Genomic DNA, 17,195 nt, shown 5'->3' on the forward strand with positions numbered 1-17,195 from the left:
ACTGGTGCCTCATATTCACCTTGGTATCTACATCCAGAAAAGGGGTCCCAAACCATTTTGAAATTTGAAAACCTGCTGTGAACACCACTACAGAATGTCTAATCAGTGAATCACCACATTGGTGCATCTATAGATTTTTGGATCCATTTTATTCAGCAAAAAATTGTTTTGTGTCTATTGAACACCATTGTTTCTCTTTAATAAGGGACTGTCTAATTCAAGTAGTTGCTGGCTGTGCAATTCAGCAAATGCTTCTTTAGATATATGTTTTGATGATGGCTTGCAGTAGTTATGTCTTTTTTAGAGGATGCTATTACACAGATAAATTTTGTACTGGAACAGTTTTTAATATGCACTGATGTACATACCCTTTTAATTTTACCTGTTTTATGGAAATTAACATATGGTTAATATAAATAGGCAGCTAAAATATCAATATTTTAACCCTAGAAATATACAGTGGATTTAGGTGGCATATGACAGCATGTTCAAGCAGGTATTTATTTGGATATTTGGACCATTTTTGTTGAAGGCTTTGTAATAATTGCTAGGAAGCTGTGTGCATTTCATTTCTATTCATTGTTATGGAATTTATACAGGTGGATGTCTATATATTAAAACATGGGGAATATGGGTGCCCATGAACTAGATTCTTTTCATATGTATTGCTACAAACAAGTTTTCCTCATTGTTTAGTAATGCCTTTGATCTTTTTGTACCCAGGCATAAGACTTTACATTTTGACATTTGCATGTAACAGAATTTCATCTTGTTAAGTCTGATCCAGTATTTCAGCTTTTGAATCTTGATTCTGTCTTCTTTGGTACAAGCTATTATTCCTAGCTTGGTGTCATGTGCAAACACTTTGATAAATATCTTTTCTGCATCTTTATCCATGCAACTTATTAAAAAGCTGAGACTTAGGCAGGGCCCTTTAATGAGCAGTCATTGAATACAGCAACTCGACTCTTGATCCTCTGAATGATAGCAATGTCCACGTTTCATCTTACCATCTTCTCAACAAGGAAAGTTCTGTCAGATTCTTTGCTTATGTCAGGATTTAATGTTTCTATGGTACTTTCATGGTTTATCAGACCAGCGACTTTATAAAAAACAAAGCAAAACCGGATATGGTTGGTCCAGTCCAAGTTAGAATTTGTGGTCATTTTCATTTGTAAGAGTACAATCCTGTAGGCGGCCCATAACTCTATGAGCTCAGAAGGTTATAGGCATCCAACTGAGCACAGAGGCAAAAATCACCTCCATGCTTCCCCCACCTTCAAAACCATTTAGTAATCTGATTTCGGGCATCTAAATGTTTTCCCCTCCTCACATTTCCATACTTTTTCTTGATTATAAATGCCCCTTTCATTGCATATACCACTCTTTTGAGCCCAAAGAACAAGAGGCAGCCAGCTGAGGTTCCTGAAAAACCAGTGCCGCAATATTTGACAAATCTCTATTAGGAAAATAGTTAAGTAGTGAAGAAAAACTATACATCATTTAAGCCTGCAGAATAATGATAAAAGCAGAAAACTTCCACCTTGACCAGACTGAAATGATGTTGCAAAAACAGTAAAATGAAGGGGAAAAAACACTGGTTCATTATCACTTTGGAATTACCGGAAGACAACCTAATAGCACAATGGCAATGGCTTCCCCCTCTAAGACACCACTGCCTTCTATCAAAGAACACCATGGATATACTTGGGAAAGGAAGCTAGCAGATGTAGCGTGTGTCAGAATGCCGGCTAGCAAAAAGGGCCAATTCCCAATTTTATTTCAGATTATTTTTATTAGATTTCTGCACCAACTTTAGCAGAGAAAGGGTGATAAAAAATGCATCCAGAAAGAGCAGGCCATACTAGAACATATTTCATTAACAGAACATTGCTTAACAACATTTACAGCCAGGGGAAATGACTACATGGTGAATGTCCCGATTTCCCATGGTAACAACTAGATGCACTAATGTCAGATATCAGGCACACTGGGGAAGGAGAGCTTTTATTTACACTTCTATGACCATTTTAAGAGTTAATGAGGTGTTTAGCCCAGACTCTAAAATATAGGCCTTAAAAGGTGGAAATAACAGCTTTTTGACATCTATTGCAATAAAAAACATTTGTTCACATAAAAGAAGTGCTTCCACCATTAGAGCTGCAGAAGAGGCATAGCTATTTGGTGGTGCCGTGTCTGTCAGGTCTTGCCTGATTCCTGCAGGCTTGCCAGGAGTGGTCAGACAGAGTTCTCCAACAGATTTGAGACATCACTCAGGGAAGACAGTGGAAGGCCTGAAACTCAGTACAGTCATTCCCATTGTTAGTGAAAATGCCCATATTTACACAGAGCACATGATCCCAGAGAAGAACATCTATTAGATGCATAATGTACCCAAGGCTATGCAAGGGACAAAATTTAGACATTTCTGCTCCAGGTAAGGGCTTATTAAATGTATTTTAAAAGGTCCGCAATTGGACCTACCTCCTCAAAGTATGGCACTGCTTGGCAAGTTTGCAGGGTGACAGTGTTGAGACAGATCATAAACTCCAGGATTGGTAGCATGTGGAGAGCTGCTTGCCCAGCAGCAATAAAAACCAAAAACAGCAAAGCCATTTCTGGATAGTGCAGATAGTTTTGAATATGCTCTGAATATGAAGAGTCCTTCCTGAGGAGCTTGAAAGATTTAGAAGCCCCTGCACATCTTTAGATATAGCAGCCAAAAGAACCCCAAATGTATATTTTTTCTGTCCTTGTTGCAAAGGTTGTGAAGAATTTCTAATTCTTCCAAGCTCCTATGGAAGAGTCCTGGACTGCAAAACACATGGAGCACAGTAAACCATTCACATAATTCAGCACCTGAGTTTGTTCTTTTTGCAGTTTGCATTTTGGAGGTGCTGTTTTCGTCTCTGTTCATCAGCAGCAATGAAGACACATGGGAGCATCTCACTGCACTCTACTTTTCCTACATACTGAAGTCTGACGCTTCTACCGGGTCCCTACAGTCAGCATTTCTCACATTAGTCCCCTCACTGTGCAATTCTATGGCTTCCTGACAGCCTTTGGGAGTGCGGGGGGGGGGGGGGGGGGGGGGAGGTCATAGGATTCTTCAGAGCCCCAGCCCCAAAAACCTATAATTTCAGAGCTGGTCTATCCCTTGACAACCTGAGTGGAAAGATCTGTGCTAGATGCATCCACACTGAGGTTGCAACTAGGTCTCAGAGGGGGGAAAGGGGGCAAGCAGGAGGGCAGAGAGAGGAAGAGATTGGAACTGCAGAGTTACTCTGATTCCAATTGGTGGTGAGGCTCTTTTCCTTCTCCACTCTAACATCAAATCCAGACAGCCATTTGCTGCCACCTCACCTCACACCTTGTATTGGATGCTGCTAAGCCTTTGAGTCAAAGGCTTATGAGCATCAGGCACAGGTGTGATGGGGCTGCACCCTTAGGAAAAGACTGCCTTTCTAGTAGAGTTGGGCAATAAAATGGTAATGCCAGGCTTTGGATGCAGCAGCAGCAACCCAAATAAAAGGCAGGACTCCAAAGGGACACCTGGCTATCTCAGCCCTTAGCCCAGTTCTTGGTCTAGAAAAGTTAAAGAGAAACTGATTCTTGGCCATACTCTAAACTGCTCTTACAATTTCAGATGACTTGAAAGTCACCTGAAGTGCCAATTTGCAAGCAACTTAGGAGAAGGCATCCAAAACAGACTGATCACATGCTCACTGATTGCATACTGTTAGTAACTGATCACTAAAAAAATGCAAAGTTTAAGAAAGGGATAGACAAAGCTAAAAAAAATTGCTGATATTCAGTGTCTTTCAGATATAATTCAGAATTGAAGGAATCATCTCCCACACACCCCAAAATATGATTATTAGCAATGATCTCTAACATGGTGAGATTGGAAGGCTACAGCTATGGAGTTTCCAAAAGGCACTGATAGCCTGAATACATGCTGCTTTATGGAAGAAGCAAATAATCCAGAAAAACACACCTGTGCTGCCATTGCATGCTTGCCTTGGAATTCCAAGCACATGCTTTTATTACTTCTGGAAAGGAGATGACCCCAGGACAACTATAACCACTACATGCATAGAAGCAAAACAGTGGGATGTAGGGGAGTGAGAATTCACTAGTAGGGAATATAATTCAATTCCAATATTGATTTAAAAAACCCCTACTTGTCGAACTGGCATTCATCCTTGTTTCCAAAAAGGCACTTAGAGGTAAAGAAACACCCAAGCAACAGGCACTGACATTTGGGAAGCAAGACAGGTTCCTCTAAGTTTATCTACTCTGGTGGAGTCAGTGAAGAAAGAGGCAAAAGCCAAAATTGCCATCGCTACCCGAAGGTCAGATGCAGAAAATAATGGCACGTGTGTGTAAGCGGATGTCCCCGCTGCTCCAGTGACACTAGCAGCAGGCGTGGGCACTGCCCGATCTGTCTAGGTGGATACCACATCTCCACCCTGCGTGTGCGGCCCGAAGCGCAGTTATCAGCACAGGCCAGCAGGCAAGGGTGAGGTCTGCAAAGGACAAAGCCATTGCATAGAAGAATGAAAGGCTAATCTGAGAGTGACTTGCAGTCATTTCTGGCCTGGAGCTATCCATGTGCAGCTTTGACATATTTCATTTTCTGATCAGTGTAGTTCCCCCTGCCAGTGATAAACGCAACTGACAGAATGGAGCAGAATAAGAGCTCTTTAACCTGTATTTAGGGCATCAAGCTTTCTGTTTGTCTTTTGAGAATTGCTGAGCTTCTGATGGGGATGGCCTGTTTCCTAACATTAGTCAAACAGAAGAGCAAGGAAAAAAGTTGGGAAGCAACAAAAGAACAAGTGTCCTTTTCTCAGTTTGAACAGGTTTTCTGTTCCCCTAATTTCCCTCTTCAATAAAAATCCTAGGAATGTAATCACTTTTCAAAGGCTAACTAGCATAATTTTCCACTGAATAGGAAAAATGAATTTTAAAGTATTTTTAATATTGCTGAAAATGTTTGAACAAATCATGCCCCCACCCAGCCCTATACTGTTTTTCAGCTGTTTATGATCAACTCAATCTGCAAATCCCAGGTGAGAACTACTTACAGTGCAAGCAAGTCTGCTTCCCAAACAGAACAAGGGCTTTATTCAGCTATTCAGACCCATGGCAGTAAATTTCATATTGTACAGGATGAGCTGGTGCCCCAGGAGCCATTAGCACCAGCGGCCACTTGTGTGAGCAGGGTGAATTGAGCATATGATGAGTCTGCTTCACAGGCAGACCTCATTGTCTAAAATAACATGATGGATCCAAATGTCTGAACTGGGACAATGAGAGATACAAAGGCATAGCTCAAGACTCTTGGGAGAGACGGGCAATGCATGCATTCATGTTTGGAAAGGAACGAAAATGCTACACACACCTTGGGACTTCTCACTCTGACACACACACATACACACTTGGGTGCACATTACCCTTCAAATTGGGCCCTGCTACAGAAGGCTTTCCCTGAGGTCTCATATGCTTTTAATATGTTTAGCTGGAACAATGCGCATGGAGCACATTATGCCTTTCTTTTGAGAAAAAATGCTCTGCTAAATGTTCTTTTAGATGGGTCATTCCCACTTGAATCAAAATATTACAACTGAATCATAAAACGAAGAACAGAACTTGTTTCCTGAGTTCTCATTTCTAAACGAACAGCTTCCCAGAAAACTGACTGGACAGAAAGGATCCAAAGGGTGCACCTCTCTTTCAAGTCAATGGCAACATCCCATTGAGCGCAATGTACTAGGATTGCACCATATGCCAATTTCCTTCTGGCAAGCTGAATTAATTCCATCTGATTATTTTTCAAGGACTATTTTAGCAGAAATAAATAGAAGCAGTACAAATCACAGAGGCAAAGTGTAAACATACTCCTGAGGTATTTCAAGCATACAGTGTTATTCCTAGAACTTTTACGCAGCTTAGACAGTGACAGCATGACCTAGTTAGAATGCTCTGCATTAAACTGAGCTCTGTTTTTCAGGAAGAATGAACAGAAGTGGAAGGCATAAAAAATGCCACTTTGCTTGTTCTAAATCTTGACCACATTCTATTATTCAGAAGTGTAAGGGCTGGATCTCCTGAAAGGTCACTGCATTTTGGCAAGAAGGTCCTGGTCTTGAATTAGCATCTGTGATAATACAGGTCCTGTAAATGCAGAGTCCCACCAGAGCGAGCAGCCTCTGTTCAAGTACTGAGTCTAGAACAGGGATAAAGCAAAGCAGAGCCAGCAGAAAACATTTTACTGCCAGAGGCCATGGACACTGGCCAGGTTGGAAATTTAGTCTTGCTGCCAATGGCCAGCAGAGTAGGGCAGGCCACATGGTCACATCCAGTGCTCCTTCAACATTTTGCTACAGTTCCCCGCCTCCTAACATGTGCTCCCTGCTTCACTTGGCCTAATGGCAGGGCTGAAGCAAAGGAAGGCCATTTGACCTCTACTTTAAAAACGATTCACACTCTGGCAGCTGGGTTGGCTGGTGCTTTTTACTGTGCTACAGGTGGGGGAAAAGCCATAGCATATGCTACTTTAAACCCCTTAGTTCCATGCCCTTTCCTCTAATCTCTTCAGTCTGTTTCAAGGGATCACTTTTTAGCCAAATAAATGTACAGTTCTACATAATTCCAGCATCTTTAGTGAAGGCTGCTGTGTTAAACTTGGTTACACCAGTGTCCCAGTCACTGTCCCTGTGATGTCATTACTGACAAGGAACCCATTTCCTTCCTGCCTGCAAAGCTTAGTGCTCCTTTTTTCCTATTTTTTGTTTTGTTTTTAGGTTCAAAGAACAGCAAAGTTATTTTGCTACCTCTGCACCTGCCTGTCATTTCAAGAGTGTTTCCTTAAATATAAAGAATGAACTGTGGACTCTCAGTAATTTCAGCGAAGGAGTTAAGCACATGCTTTACTTTGGCCAGGTTATGCTAGTTGGTTACTTCTTCCTCTGCTGTGCCAAGCTAATGTGGAAGTGCTTGTGTAATGAATAAGCCATTGTGAACAGCAGTGTGGTGCTCACTGCAGCAAGCCTATAATCCTCATCCACTCGTGGTACAAACCAAAGCACACTTAGTGCACAATACATTTCGTGGAATAGAGGAACTTATTTCTGAATAAGTACGCTTAGAATTGTGCTGCACCAGTGTGGCAAACGCTATTTCTTCCCACTGGGTTTTGGTGGATTATCACACTGGGCATACTCTATAGAAGGAATACGGTTTCTTTGACTATGCACAAAGGACTTTTCTTTGTTTGGAGAAGAAAATGGAGGCAAGTGGCACAAAGTAATGTTTATTGGGGAAGAAACAACAGTCAAGGAATCCAAGGTATTTTGAAGGAGAATAAGTTGCTCTTAAGGGACAAGCTAATTTAAAGGGAGATTGAGGGGAGAGAGAGAGAATGAGAGAGAGAGAGACCACCTTCAGAAACATGGCTGCATAGGTGTCACAACAGGTCCTTGTACCTGATAAACTCTGTTTTGCACCCACTGCTTTAACTGGGCTCCGCTGATGGAGAGCCATCCCACCACTGCTTTATCTTCCTTTGTGCAGCAGGCCGGAGGATTTCTCATGGAGACACCAGTGTTCAAAGAAAGCAAAAATTCTGCATGTGGCAACGAATGCAGCAGAAATCTTGCCATGGAGAAGAATTGTCCAGCAATGGAACCTAGTAACAAAACATTTAACTCAATCCAATTGGCTAAATCTAGCCCCCTTTAAATAGTGCAGAGTCTGAATAAAGATCAGAGGGGACACTGGGTTTTCCAAAGTCCATTTCTTTCTCCACTGATTATTAGCAAAGTAGAGTCCACTTGGAAAGGGCTTTAGGCTGGTATGCACCCAAGTGTATATATACCGCAGGAATATGCATGCAAATACAGACACCCACAAAACATACATACGATCACACGGAGTACCGTATATACAGATATCTGTGCAGTTGCACCACATGCAACTGTGTGCCAAAACAAACACTCATGTAGTTGAATAAGGAGATACAGGCACTGTTCACCCACACACATGTGCAAAGTAATCTTACAAATAATAATTTTAAAAAGCTTCTGATCTTGCCATTGTCTTGGAAAAGGCATTTTTAAGTTGAATGTACTTACTTACTTCAGAATTCTTTGTCTCAAAATTTTAAATACAAACTCTTGGGCTCACCAAACATCCCCCTTTTCCTCTGTCAGTTGGTTAACAACGCTAATTAAAATGGATTACAGTTGTTAAGCTGAGTGTGCAAGCGCCTCTTGTATGTTCTATCCAGAAGCCTTCCAGTCCCTGGGATGAAAATAATCTCATGCAGCTGGAATCTAGAGCATGTCTCTTGTGTTGCGGATTGCACAGCAGAGGACCATGCTGAACACCATGCCAAAGATCTGGAAACATAAGGAATGCATTTTAAAGGACATTGAGCAAATCTTTCCCACTGTTTCTGGCCTTCCAGATAAACTTAATGATTGATTCGGGTGGGTATGTGTAGCTGAAGCCAGCACTCTGCTCAGCCACTGTCCAGGGAACCTCAAGAGAACAAAGTGGTTTGTTCTTAACAGGAGGATCTCAGAGAGGCTGGATACTGAGATCAAGTACTCAAGAAAAGCCTTTTTGGTAGCAGCCTCCAGCTGAAGAATTTCCTCTTGGAGATATTGTCTCTTTCTTTAGATAGGCAGTAAAGACTGTTCATTGGTGTGAGCTTGAGTGGACTCTGGGGGATGGTGGAGGACAGGAAGGCCTGGAGGAATGTTGTCCATGGGGTCGCAATGGGTCGGACACGACTTCGTGACTAACAACAACAAAGACTGTTCTGTGTGTACGTTTTGTTGCTCTTCAATTTTAATGCCACTCATATTTTACTGTGTGTTTTGTTTTCCACATGTTCTTTCCTTCTTTTGGGTTGGGTGGGGAGGGTAGGTTAAATATCATAAATCAATGGATAACATGGTCCCTTAGGAGCTTGTCTTACAGTCAGACTTATGTATAATGGTGCCACCTAGAGGCCACATCTTAAACTGGCCAGATCCAGTATAACAACAAATAAATATATAAAAAAGTTTCTGGAAAAATATGGTTAGTGACAGCCAAACTAGACAGAGTGGAGGAAAACTATGTATATTAATCACATGTCTGCCCCATTTGTTTACAAAATTTGCAGGTTGGAGGCTAATTTTAACGCAGTATCTAAGCAACATATTTAGACACTTCCAGTATCTAACGTGGTTTGTGGAAAACTGTCTGAAGCAAAGGAATGCAGGGAGATGAGGCTGAAAGGGGCTCAGCTCTCTTCCACACATCCTTTCAAGACTTTATGCGCCTCATTATTGGTGAACGGAGCAGCAGACAAATGAATAATCAGGGCTGTCCGGGTTGCATTTAGTCTAATTTGCTCCTGAGAAATTGAGACACTAACTTAGACAAATCACTATTTCGGTTATCCCCAGACACAACTTCTAACTCTGCAACAAAATGCACAGCATAACAAAATGTTTCTTTATTTAAAATTGTTGCTAGGAACAAAAATATTTAGCCATGCTTTCCCTTCTCTAAATACTTATCTCCCTCTAAGTTTCTTCCAGCAAAGCTGAACTGTGAACTCTTACTAAACAGTCACTGCAAGCAAGGAACAGTATTTGTTTACAGATTTATATGCTGTAACCCAGAATGCCCTAACCTTCACCCAGAATGATGAGGCTCAGACAAGTGCTGAGGACTGGAGCCTGACTGTCCTTTTGCTTGGCCTCAGGGAGAAACAAATTAGGAAGAAAGAGACATGCCAGGCAGGCTTGGATGATGGAGGAAGGATGGTTTGGAGGCCACCAGGTCTGAGTGAAAAAGATCGCCTGAAGCAAAGGAAGACACTTTCCTTTGATGCTGCAAAGCCTAGAGACTTTACCCAAAAGCTGCAAAAGGCTGCAAGGTGAAACCTCCACTGTGCCAGAGCTGCCTCCTGAACCAAGTGGCATCATGAATGATAGGCAGGGCTTGTTGGATCAAGAAGCCCCGGCCATAAGAAGCATTTTTCTAATTTCTAAAGAGACAGCAATTTATTTAAAATTACAAGCACGTGAGCTGAGGTCAGACTTTTGTTAATCATAGTCTCTGGTCTTGATTTCCCCAAACATTTTGCGCCCCTTCTCTGAGGAGCCAGCAGCCTCTTGGTTGAAAGATAAAATCACCACAGCCACCATCTCAGTTTCTATAGCCCTCCTCATGCTTCTCAGCAACCTGCTGTGATTCCACTGGCTTGGATGGCTTTGGGTTGTTTGCAAATACATGGATGATGGAGACGGGAGTAGTGGTAGTGATAACAACAACATCAGCATTACAACTGAATTACTCACTGTGATTCCAGCAATTGCAATCCCAACAATGCCTACTAAATGCAGATTTGTGTCAATGAGAGTGTTAATTTCATCCAGACAATTCTGTTGGGGATATAAAGATGTTATAATGTTTTAAACATCAATAAAGTCTTGAACAGCCTTCCTAGTTATAAGGGACAGTTCCCATAACCACATGCAAGTCTTGCAACCCTGGGAAAAGTCCAGACTGTGCCTTCTTCCAGTTACTTAGTTCACCCTTTTCCCTTCTGCAGCACTTGCCTGTGGAAGGTACTGGAGCATCCTTCTTACCTTGGCTTCCTCTGACCTACCCTTGAGAACAGCCACTTAAACTAATACCTCACCTAGTTTGGCCCATCCTTGCATTCACAGTTTTTGCTGCAATCTCAGAATACTAAACAGGCAGTTGAAATATGTGGGCTGCCCAGCATACTACTCCAGAGGCACTTGCTTGAACAGCGGCAGCCTCTTAATTCTTTGGTTTATTATATTTTTCTAATATTTCTCACCAAACCTCATCTCCTTACCATCCGAACAAGCTCAAACACTGGATTCCAATAGCATTTACAGTTTTATTTAAACTGAGTGCTTCGTGTAAAACAAAACAATCTTTTTGCATGATTTGGTGGTACCTATTTTATATTTTTCTTTCAGAAACTGTATAAAGATTTCTTTACTGCTGCTAAAGCTAACAGCCCTGCATAATCCAGAAAGGCTATTTTCTCTCCTTCCCCTATTGCAGTCTCTGCTGTCCCATTTGTGCAACCTTCTAGTAGCAATAAATACGATAAGAACATGTTTGTATTTTTTTGTTTTTATATAATCTTTTATTGAATTTGTTACTTATAAAGATTATTTTATTGTTTTTAATTGTATATATTGTGAGCTGTTCTGAGATGCCAAGGCATGTAGTGATGGCATACAAAAGTTTTAAATAAATAATTAATAAATAAAATAGAAAGTTTGGAATAAAGAGCTGCACACCTCTAAATTATTCAGTGTTTGTGTATGTCACAAAGTGTGTGTACATGGGAGTTGTACCCAATGGGAGTCTATTTTCCATCCCATTTATTTCAATAGGCCTATTCTAGATAGAATTAACGGTGGTTGCAAGCCCATCAGATATTTGAGCAAAGAAGGGCAATGGAAAGGAATGTACTGGCTGTGTCCCAGATAAGCCATGATTTTCACATTCAATCTAAGGCACAACTACCAATACTGTGAATTTCAAATGCCTATGAATTTCACCTAAAACAGAAGTATACAGTCTATTTGGGGATTCACCAAATTTGAACTTGCCATAAATGTTTGGGCATCCTTACTTTAGTCAGCAGTGGGTCCCATCAGACTCATTAGGACCCCTATCTGTCAAAAGGCCTCTGCCAATAGGCCAATCACAACCTATGGCTTTCATAGCACCAAATCTGCATTGAGTAAGCTGTATGAATGCTCTAGACCAGCCTTGCCCTACCTGGTACCTTCCAGATGTTTTCACTGCAACCTTCAGCATCCCTGAACATTGTCCTTGCTAGCTAAGGCTGATGGAGTTGAAGTCCAAACATCTGAAGAGCACCAGGTTGGGCAAGGTTGCTCTAGAGCAGTCATCCCCAATGTTGTACCTATGAACAGGTGTTCCCCAGTATGGTACCCTAGGTAAGCTGCAAAACATTTGAAAATTCCCAATTTTAAAATAAATGAGACAGATTTGTATATATCCATATCAATGAATACATAAGGAAAGCATACAACTTTCTAGCAATTATACATAGGCTTCAACAAAAAATATGCAATAAGTATCTACTTGAAGATAGAGTCTTTATGCCACCTGTTCAAATATTGAAAGTAATCCTCAATCCTTTGCATTTTAGGAGGTAAGTATTTATCCTTTGAATGCTGTAATATCAGTCTTCTAGCTGTCTAAATGATGTGGAAAATTCATTTATGCTGACCATTTGTTACTTTCCATGAAGCAGGTAAATAATTTAAAAGAGCAGATGCATCAGCAAATATTAAAGAATATTCCAGCATAACATTTATCTGTGTAATAACCTTCTCCCAAAAAGGCTCAATTAGTCAAAATATATGTTTAAAAGAAGCTTAACTGTATTTCATTGCCAGCAATTATCTGAATTAGACAATCCCTTCTTAAAGAAACATTGTAATGACCAATACACATACACAAAAGTTTCTGCTAAATAAGATGCATACTAAATTCTGTAGACTTAACACAGATAGATGCCAAAGCACCAGTGCAGTAATTAGACAATTTGTGTGATCTCCACAGCAGTTTTTCATATGTCCAGAAAAATGTGTAACTCCTGCCATAGATACTCTCACAGATGCAAAGATAGATAAATGCAACAGAAGTAGACAATTGTGGGCCAAGCTACATGATTCATGAAATGTATAAACACATTTTTCTGTTATTTTAAAAAATGAAGTTGCAACAGTGGACATGACCACACTGTAGGGGTCATAGGTTAACCTCTTTCTTCTGCGTCCCAGTCCTGCTTTCCACAATTATCACAGACCACCAAGGCTTATTTGAGCCATGGTAGGCTGTGGCATCTGTGGGTGCCAGGTTGTTGCAACTTCCTGTTGCAACTTCTTCCTGTTGTCCAAACCTGGGGAGCATTTCTTGTTAGGATGGTTAACAAACCACTCCACAACTTCATGACAAGCCATAGGTTCCATGTAGACTTAACAAGTCACCCTTGCTGTATTTGGTTGCCAACAGAGGGTAATTATGTGCATAGGGCCCAGTGAGGGTAATTGTATACATTGGGCCAGCATGTGACTGGCACACACACAGTAAGTCACTGTAGCTTGTTAAGCACCCTTGTGTCATGAGAAAGGGTCTTGAAAAGCAGTGTATACTCTTGCCCCACAAATTCACCCTGAGAGAAAACCTTTCCTTGGCATGAAACACTGATAAAAAGGGGTATACAAAATGCATTTCAGGGGTCATCTGGTTTAGCCCTTTTGGGATTCTTAGTGGTCCTGGGAGCAGGCAACTGTCAAATAGTTTGGACCTTGTGGGAGGGCGCAGGCAAGCATGAAGGTTAGCGGGAGCACCTATGCCGCCAACGAGCATAGCTAAGCCTTGTTACCAGGCCGTGGCTGCCTTGTGCAGAGGTATGGTTCAGCTGCACGGAGCAACCCATGACAGGCAGAACACAAATGCTTAAAAGTCAGCTCTCTTGGCACACTCTTCAGTGGCTCATGATGAATAGTAGGAAAAGAAATTTGGGAGCCAAATGGCCCTTGTCCAGACTGTCGTCTCAGCCATCCTACACTACACTCCCACAAATTTCTCTGGTTTACATGCCTCATCCTGTCCCAAGGCTATTTTTACTACAGTGTTAGATTGAGATGACTGTAAGAGGTACTTACTTTAGACTGTTCAAGGTCTTTTGGACAGGTGGGCTTCACCTGAACGTCACTTTCTTTCCCGCAGCATTGCAGCTGGAATGACAGAGAGAGCACTTGAAAATCCTCTGAAAGTAATACTTCCAAATTTGTATCAAACTCTCGTCTCGGAAAGCCCCAAACAGTCTGTACTTACAGTGAAGCACAGATAAGATGTCCTTAATCTGCTATCTTGAATCATGCCTCTTACCTCAGTTCATCAGAAATGTAATAACTGTACAAAGAATGCCAACTGTCAACCAGAATGGCACTCGACTTGCCATTTTGGTGAGTGCCTCTGCCCAAATAGGCAAAACTCTGTGCAGAAGGGTACCTCCTTTTTGCAGGGAGAACTGTTTCTTTTTGCAGGGAGAAATGCACAAAATCCCACACAGCAGTGTACCTCCTTTCCAGGGAAGAATGGCGATCTACACTTTGTGCTTAGTGATAAATAGTGCAACCAGCCATGAGCAAAATTTCCATTCTGAACACACCCAAAGATGACAAGGGTGATTGTTCTAAGAGATGTAGCATGCTAAAAGCATAGTTTCCTGTGATAAACACACTGGGTTTTTTGGGGGGGGGGGTTGCACTGCTGTCATCTCTTGTCAGACAGTGTTTGTGGGCTTTTAAAAACAGAATAAAAGCCTATAACAGCTCATTTCCAGAGATGAGTTCACTCTTTCTCATCACACCTTTCAATACACTTTAAAATGGTTTCTTTCCCTCTTGTCTAACATACCAAAAGGTTTAAAAGACAACCATTAAATGATATGTGAAGAATTTCTTGATTGCACTTGTTAAGTGCCATTTACGTTCTGCTTGGTGGAACATCAGTTCCCAATGATGTGATTCAGGGTGTCCTGTTCTGGTTGCAATCCTCTATCAAATTGTGGCTCTGAAAGGATTAGTTCGTGCCGACATTCTTAACTGGTACTCACAGAGGTTATACAAAAAGGCAGTGATCTCCAGTGGTCTCTTAACCAAGATGTGAAACTCAGTGATGAGACCTAGAGGACCTTGCTACATGTTCCTTTAAACGTCTTGCCTGAAGCAACATCAGGGTTTTGTTTTTTGTTTTAATTAAGCCATGCTGGGGGTGGATGGTGCCAAAAGGAGAGGGCTCCTGCTATCACTATTCGTTGCACAGGGAGAGTCATCATTTATTACTATGGTGCTGATCTGGTCTGCCCTGCATTTGGTCTTAATTAAGAACAAAAAACCCTGTGGTCTCTTCAAGCACTACATTTAAAATAATGTGCAATTAAGCGCCTTCCTTCCAAGAAAATATGTTTAAGATAGGGTTGTTAAGCTTATTTCAGAGCTGGATATTCTTAAAAACAACTCCTCCTGCACTGAAAGAAAAATTGCTAAATCTGGCAGTTTAACAACATTGGATTAGATATCATTAAGTTCAGTTTTCAACAAAGTCAGTTAAAGTCAATGGACCTTAGCTCAGGCAAGCAAACTAAAAGAAATTGCAAGTCCATACAGTCTTCCAATCTGAATGCAAATAAGAACACCAGCTCTGCTGGGTCTTTTTTCCCTGAGCTGTTAAGTGTTGTCCTATGTGCATGTGTTTGCCAATAAGAACCTAATATGAGACTAAATCGGCCCATGTGCAACTGGAATTTATTGTCAGCTCCGCACCCTTTTAAGAGGATCAATATAAGAGTGAGGCTCTGACACAGGAGCCAAGTGACAACAGACATGGCTTACTGGCCTGCTAGCATAGATCAAATGATCAGGTGGCTCAGTTTTGCTGCTGTACCACGAAAGAAGGCATAGAGGGTCAATTTAGATGGCACCACAAGCCACAGTGCATAAGAAGCTATGTGACATGCCCAGTGGACACTCAACCACACTGGGTGTCCTGGGGCACCTTCCCGTGGCTCCCCTTGGTCCTGCTGCAAGTATCCTAGGCAACACCATGGGGACACTGAGGTCTCTTCCTTCTGCCATTGCTTGACGGGGAGGGGGGAGCACCGATCACTTCAGCTGAAAAGGGTGGCCACCGTGGTGGCTGGCTGGGCAAGGCAGCTCTTCCCTGCTGCTGCAGAGATAGTGGGGATGATTGCAGATGAGAGAGGGTGACTTGCAAGGAACTCCCCTATCCCCTGTAGCCAGTTCCCCTGCTTTGGCTTCCCAGGAGAAAATCCAGGACCAGCTTTTCTCCCTGCTGTCCCACAATGGTAGGGTTACATTCTGCAGGGCCTTCTCCACAAGAGGGCTTATGAGCAGGGACTGTGGAGGTGGCATATGGAAACAAGGAAGTCAATGACAGCTACCACTTGGGCACTTTGGCCAGCTGTCGTTGCTCCAGCTTGGACAGAATGGCTTTCTAGGTTTCAGGGCTTCTCCTGGGCTTGTTGAATTGTACTGGTTCAGATTACATACACTACGGAAAGCCATAGCTTGTTAAGCTGGCTTTGTAGCCACAAAGAAGCCACCCTGGAGAGGGGGCAGCTTAGACAACAGTGGCTTTGCATGGCTTAGTGTGTTGTGTGAACCTAGACATATTTCATTCAGAGTGCTACTGATGGTAGATCAGTATGGTGTAGATCATCGGGCCAAGGCCAGGGAGATTTGGGTTCCAATCTTGTTCAGCAATGAAACTCAAGGACCAGTCAACAATACTATTCAGATAAAAAAGGGAGCCTATCACCTTCAACATCCTGGAGGATGCTAAAAATGTGAACCAACATGATAAATAAAGATGCATAAATAGAAGCTTATTTTGAAAGGATCATAATCAAGCAGCCTCATATAATCTGGTCTACTTGCAGTGGGAGGAGGAATTCAGCTATTCTAATGCAGCCTTTTTCAATTTGTTGTTCTCCAGTTGTCCTGGATCACATTTCCCATCATTCTTAACCATTGACCAGGCTGGTTGTCCCATACGTGGAGGGTACCCTGTTGTGGGAGGCTGCTCTAAGGAATATAATCAGGCTGCCAATATTGTGCCAGGTAACTGAGACTATCATTAAAATAAGTGAAACCCCCAACAACCAGAAAACCCTTGCACAATGTTGAATATTTTAATTTTAACTCTATTCTCATATGCTGGCATTTATATCTGAGCCTTGCAACAGATTACGCATCTATCTGATTTTGGCAAGGAGGCTTCCACCTTTTGCAACTTCATGAAATTAACAGTAAGAGAAGTAAGACCTCAATTTCCAAGTTACTCACGGCTTCATGGAATTGGATGAGGGTTTTGTTTTTCCCTGGATCACTGACATATTCTCCATATGCTTCTTCATAGATGCTCTGGACTTCAGCAATAGCCTGCATAAAACCAGACAAGCCACTTTAATGAGACAATGGGCACATTTGCCCTGCATGACAACCACAGAGACAGGAAGGCACAAGCATGCTGGTTGTTGTGCAAAATTCCCTCAGTGCTCCCAACAGACGATCGGG

The 17,195-nt window shown here is 41.9% G+C and overlaps 1 protein-coding gene across 1 annotated transcript in view; it reads right to left on the reverse strand.

Annotated features, from left to right (window-relative positions):
* Positions 1-1,775: 1,775 nt before the first annotated feature.
* TSPAN2 (tetraspanin 2) overlaps positions 1,776-17,195 on the reverse strand; it is a 65,913-nt gene continuing 50,493 nt past the window's right edge. The window contains exons 5-8 of the mRNA XM_044447906.1: positions 16,965-17,060; positions 13,758-13,829; positions 10,365-10,448; positions 1,776-8,405 (exon numbers count right to left, since the gene is read on the reverse strand). Coding sequence (XP_044303841.1) covers positions 8,340-8,405; positions 10,365-10,448; positions 13,758-13,829; positions 16,965-17,060 — 318 coding nt within the window. The 3' untranslated portion in view covers positions 1,776-8,339. The remainder of the gene's footprint in view (positions 8,406-10,364; positions 10,449-13,757; positions 13,830-16,964; positions 17,061-17,195) is intronic.

This window comes from Varanus komodoensis, unplaced genomic scaffold (assembly GCF_004798865.1).
Source record: "Varanus komodoensis strain SLA01 unplaced genomic scaffold, ASM479886v1 scaffold1, whole genome shotgun sequence".
Classification (NCBI taxonomy): Eukaryota; Metazoa; Chordata; class Lepidosauria; order Squamata; family Varanidae; genus Varanus; species Varanus komodoensis.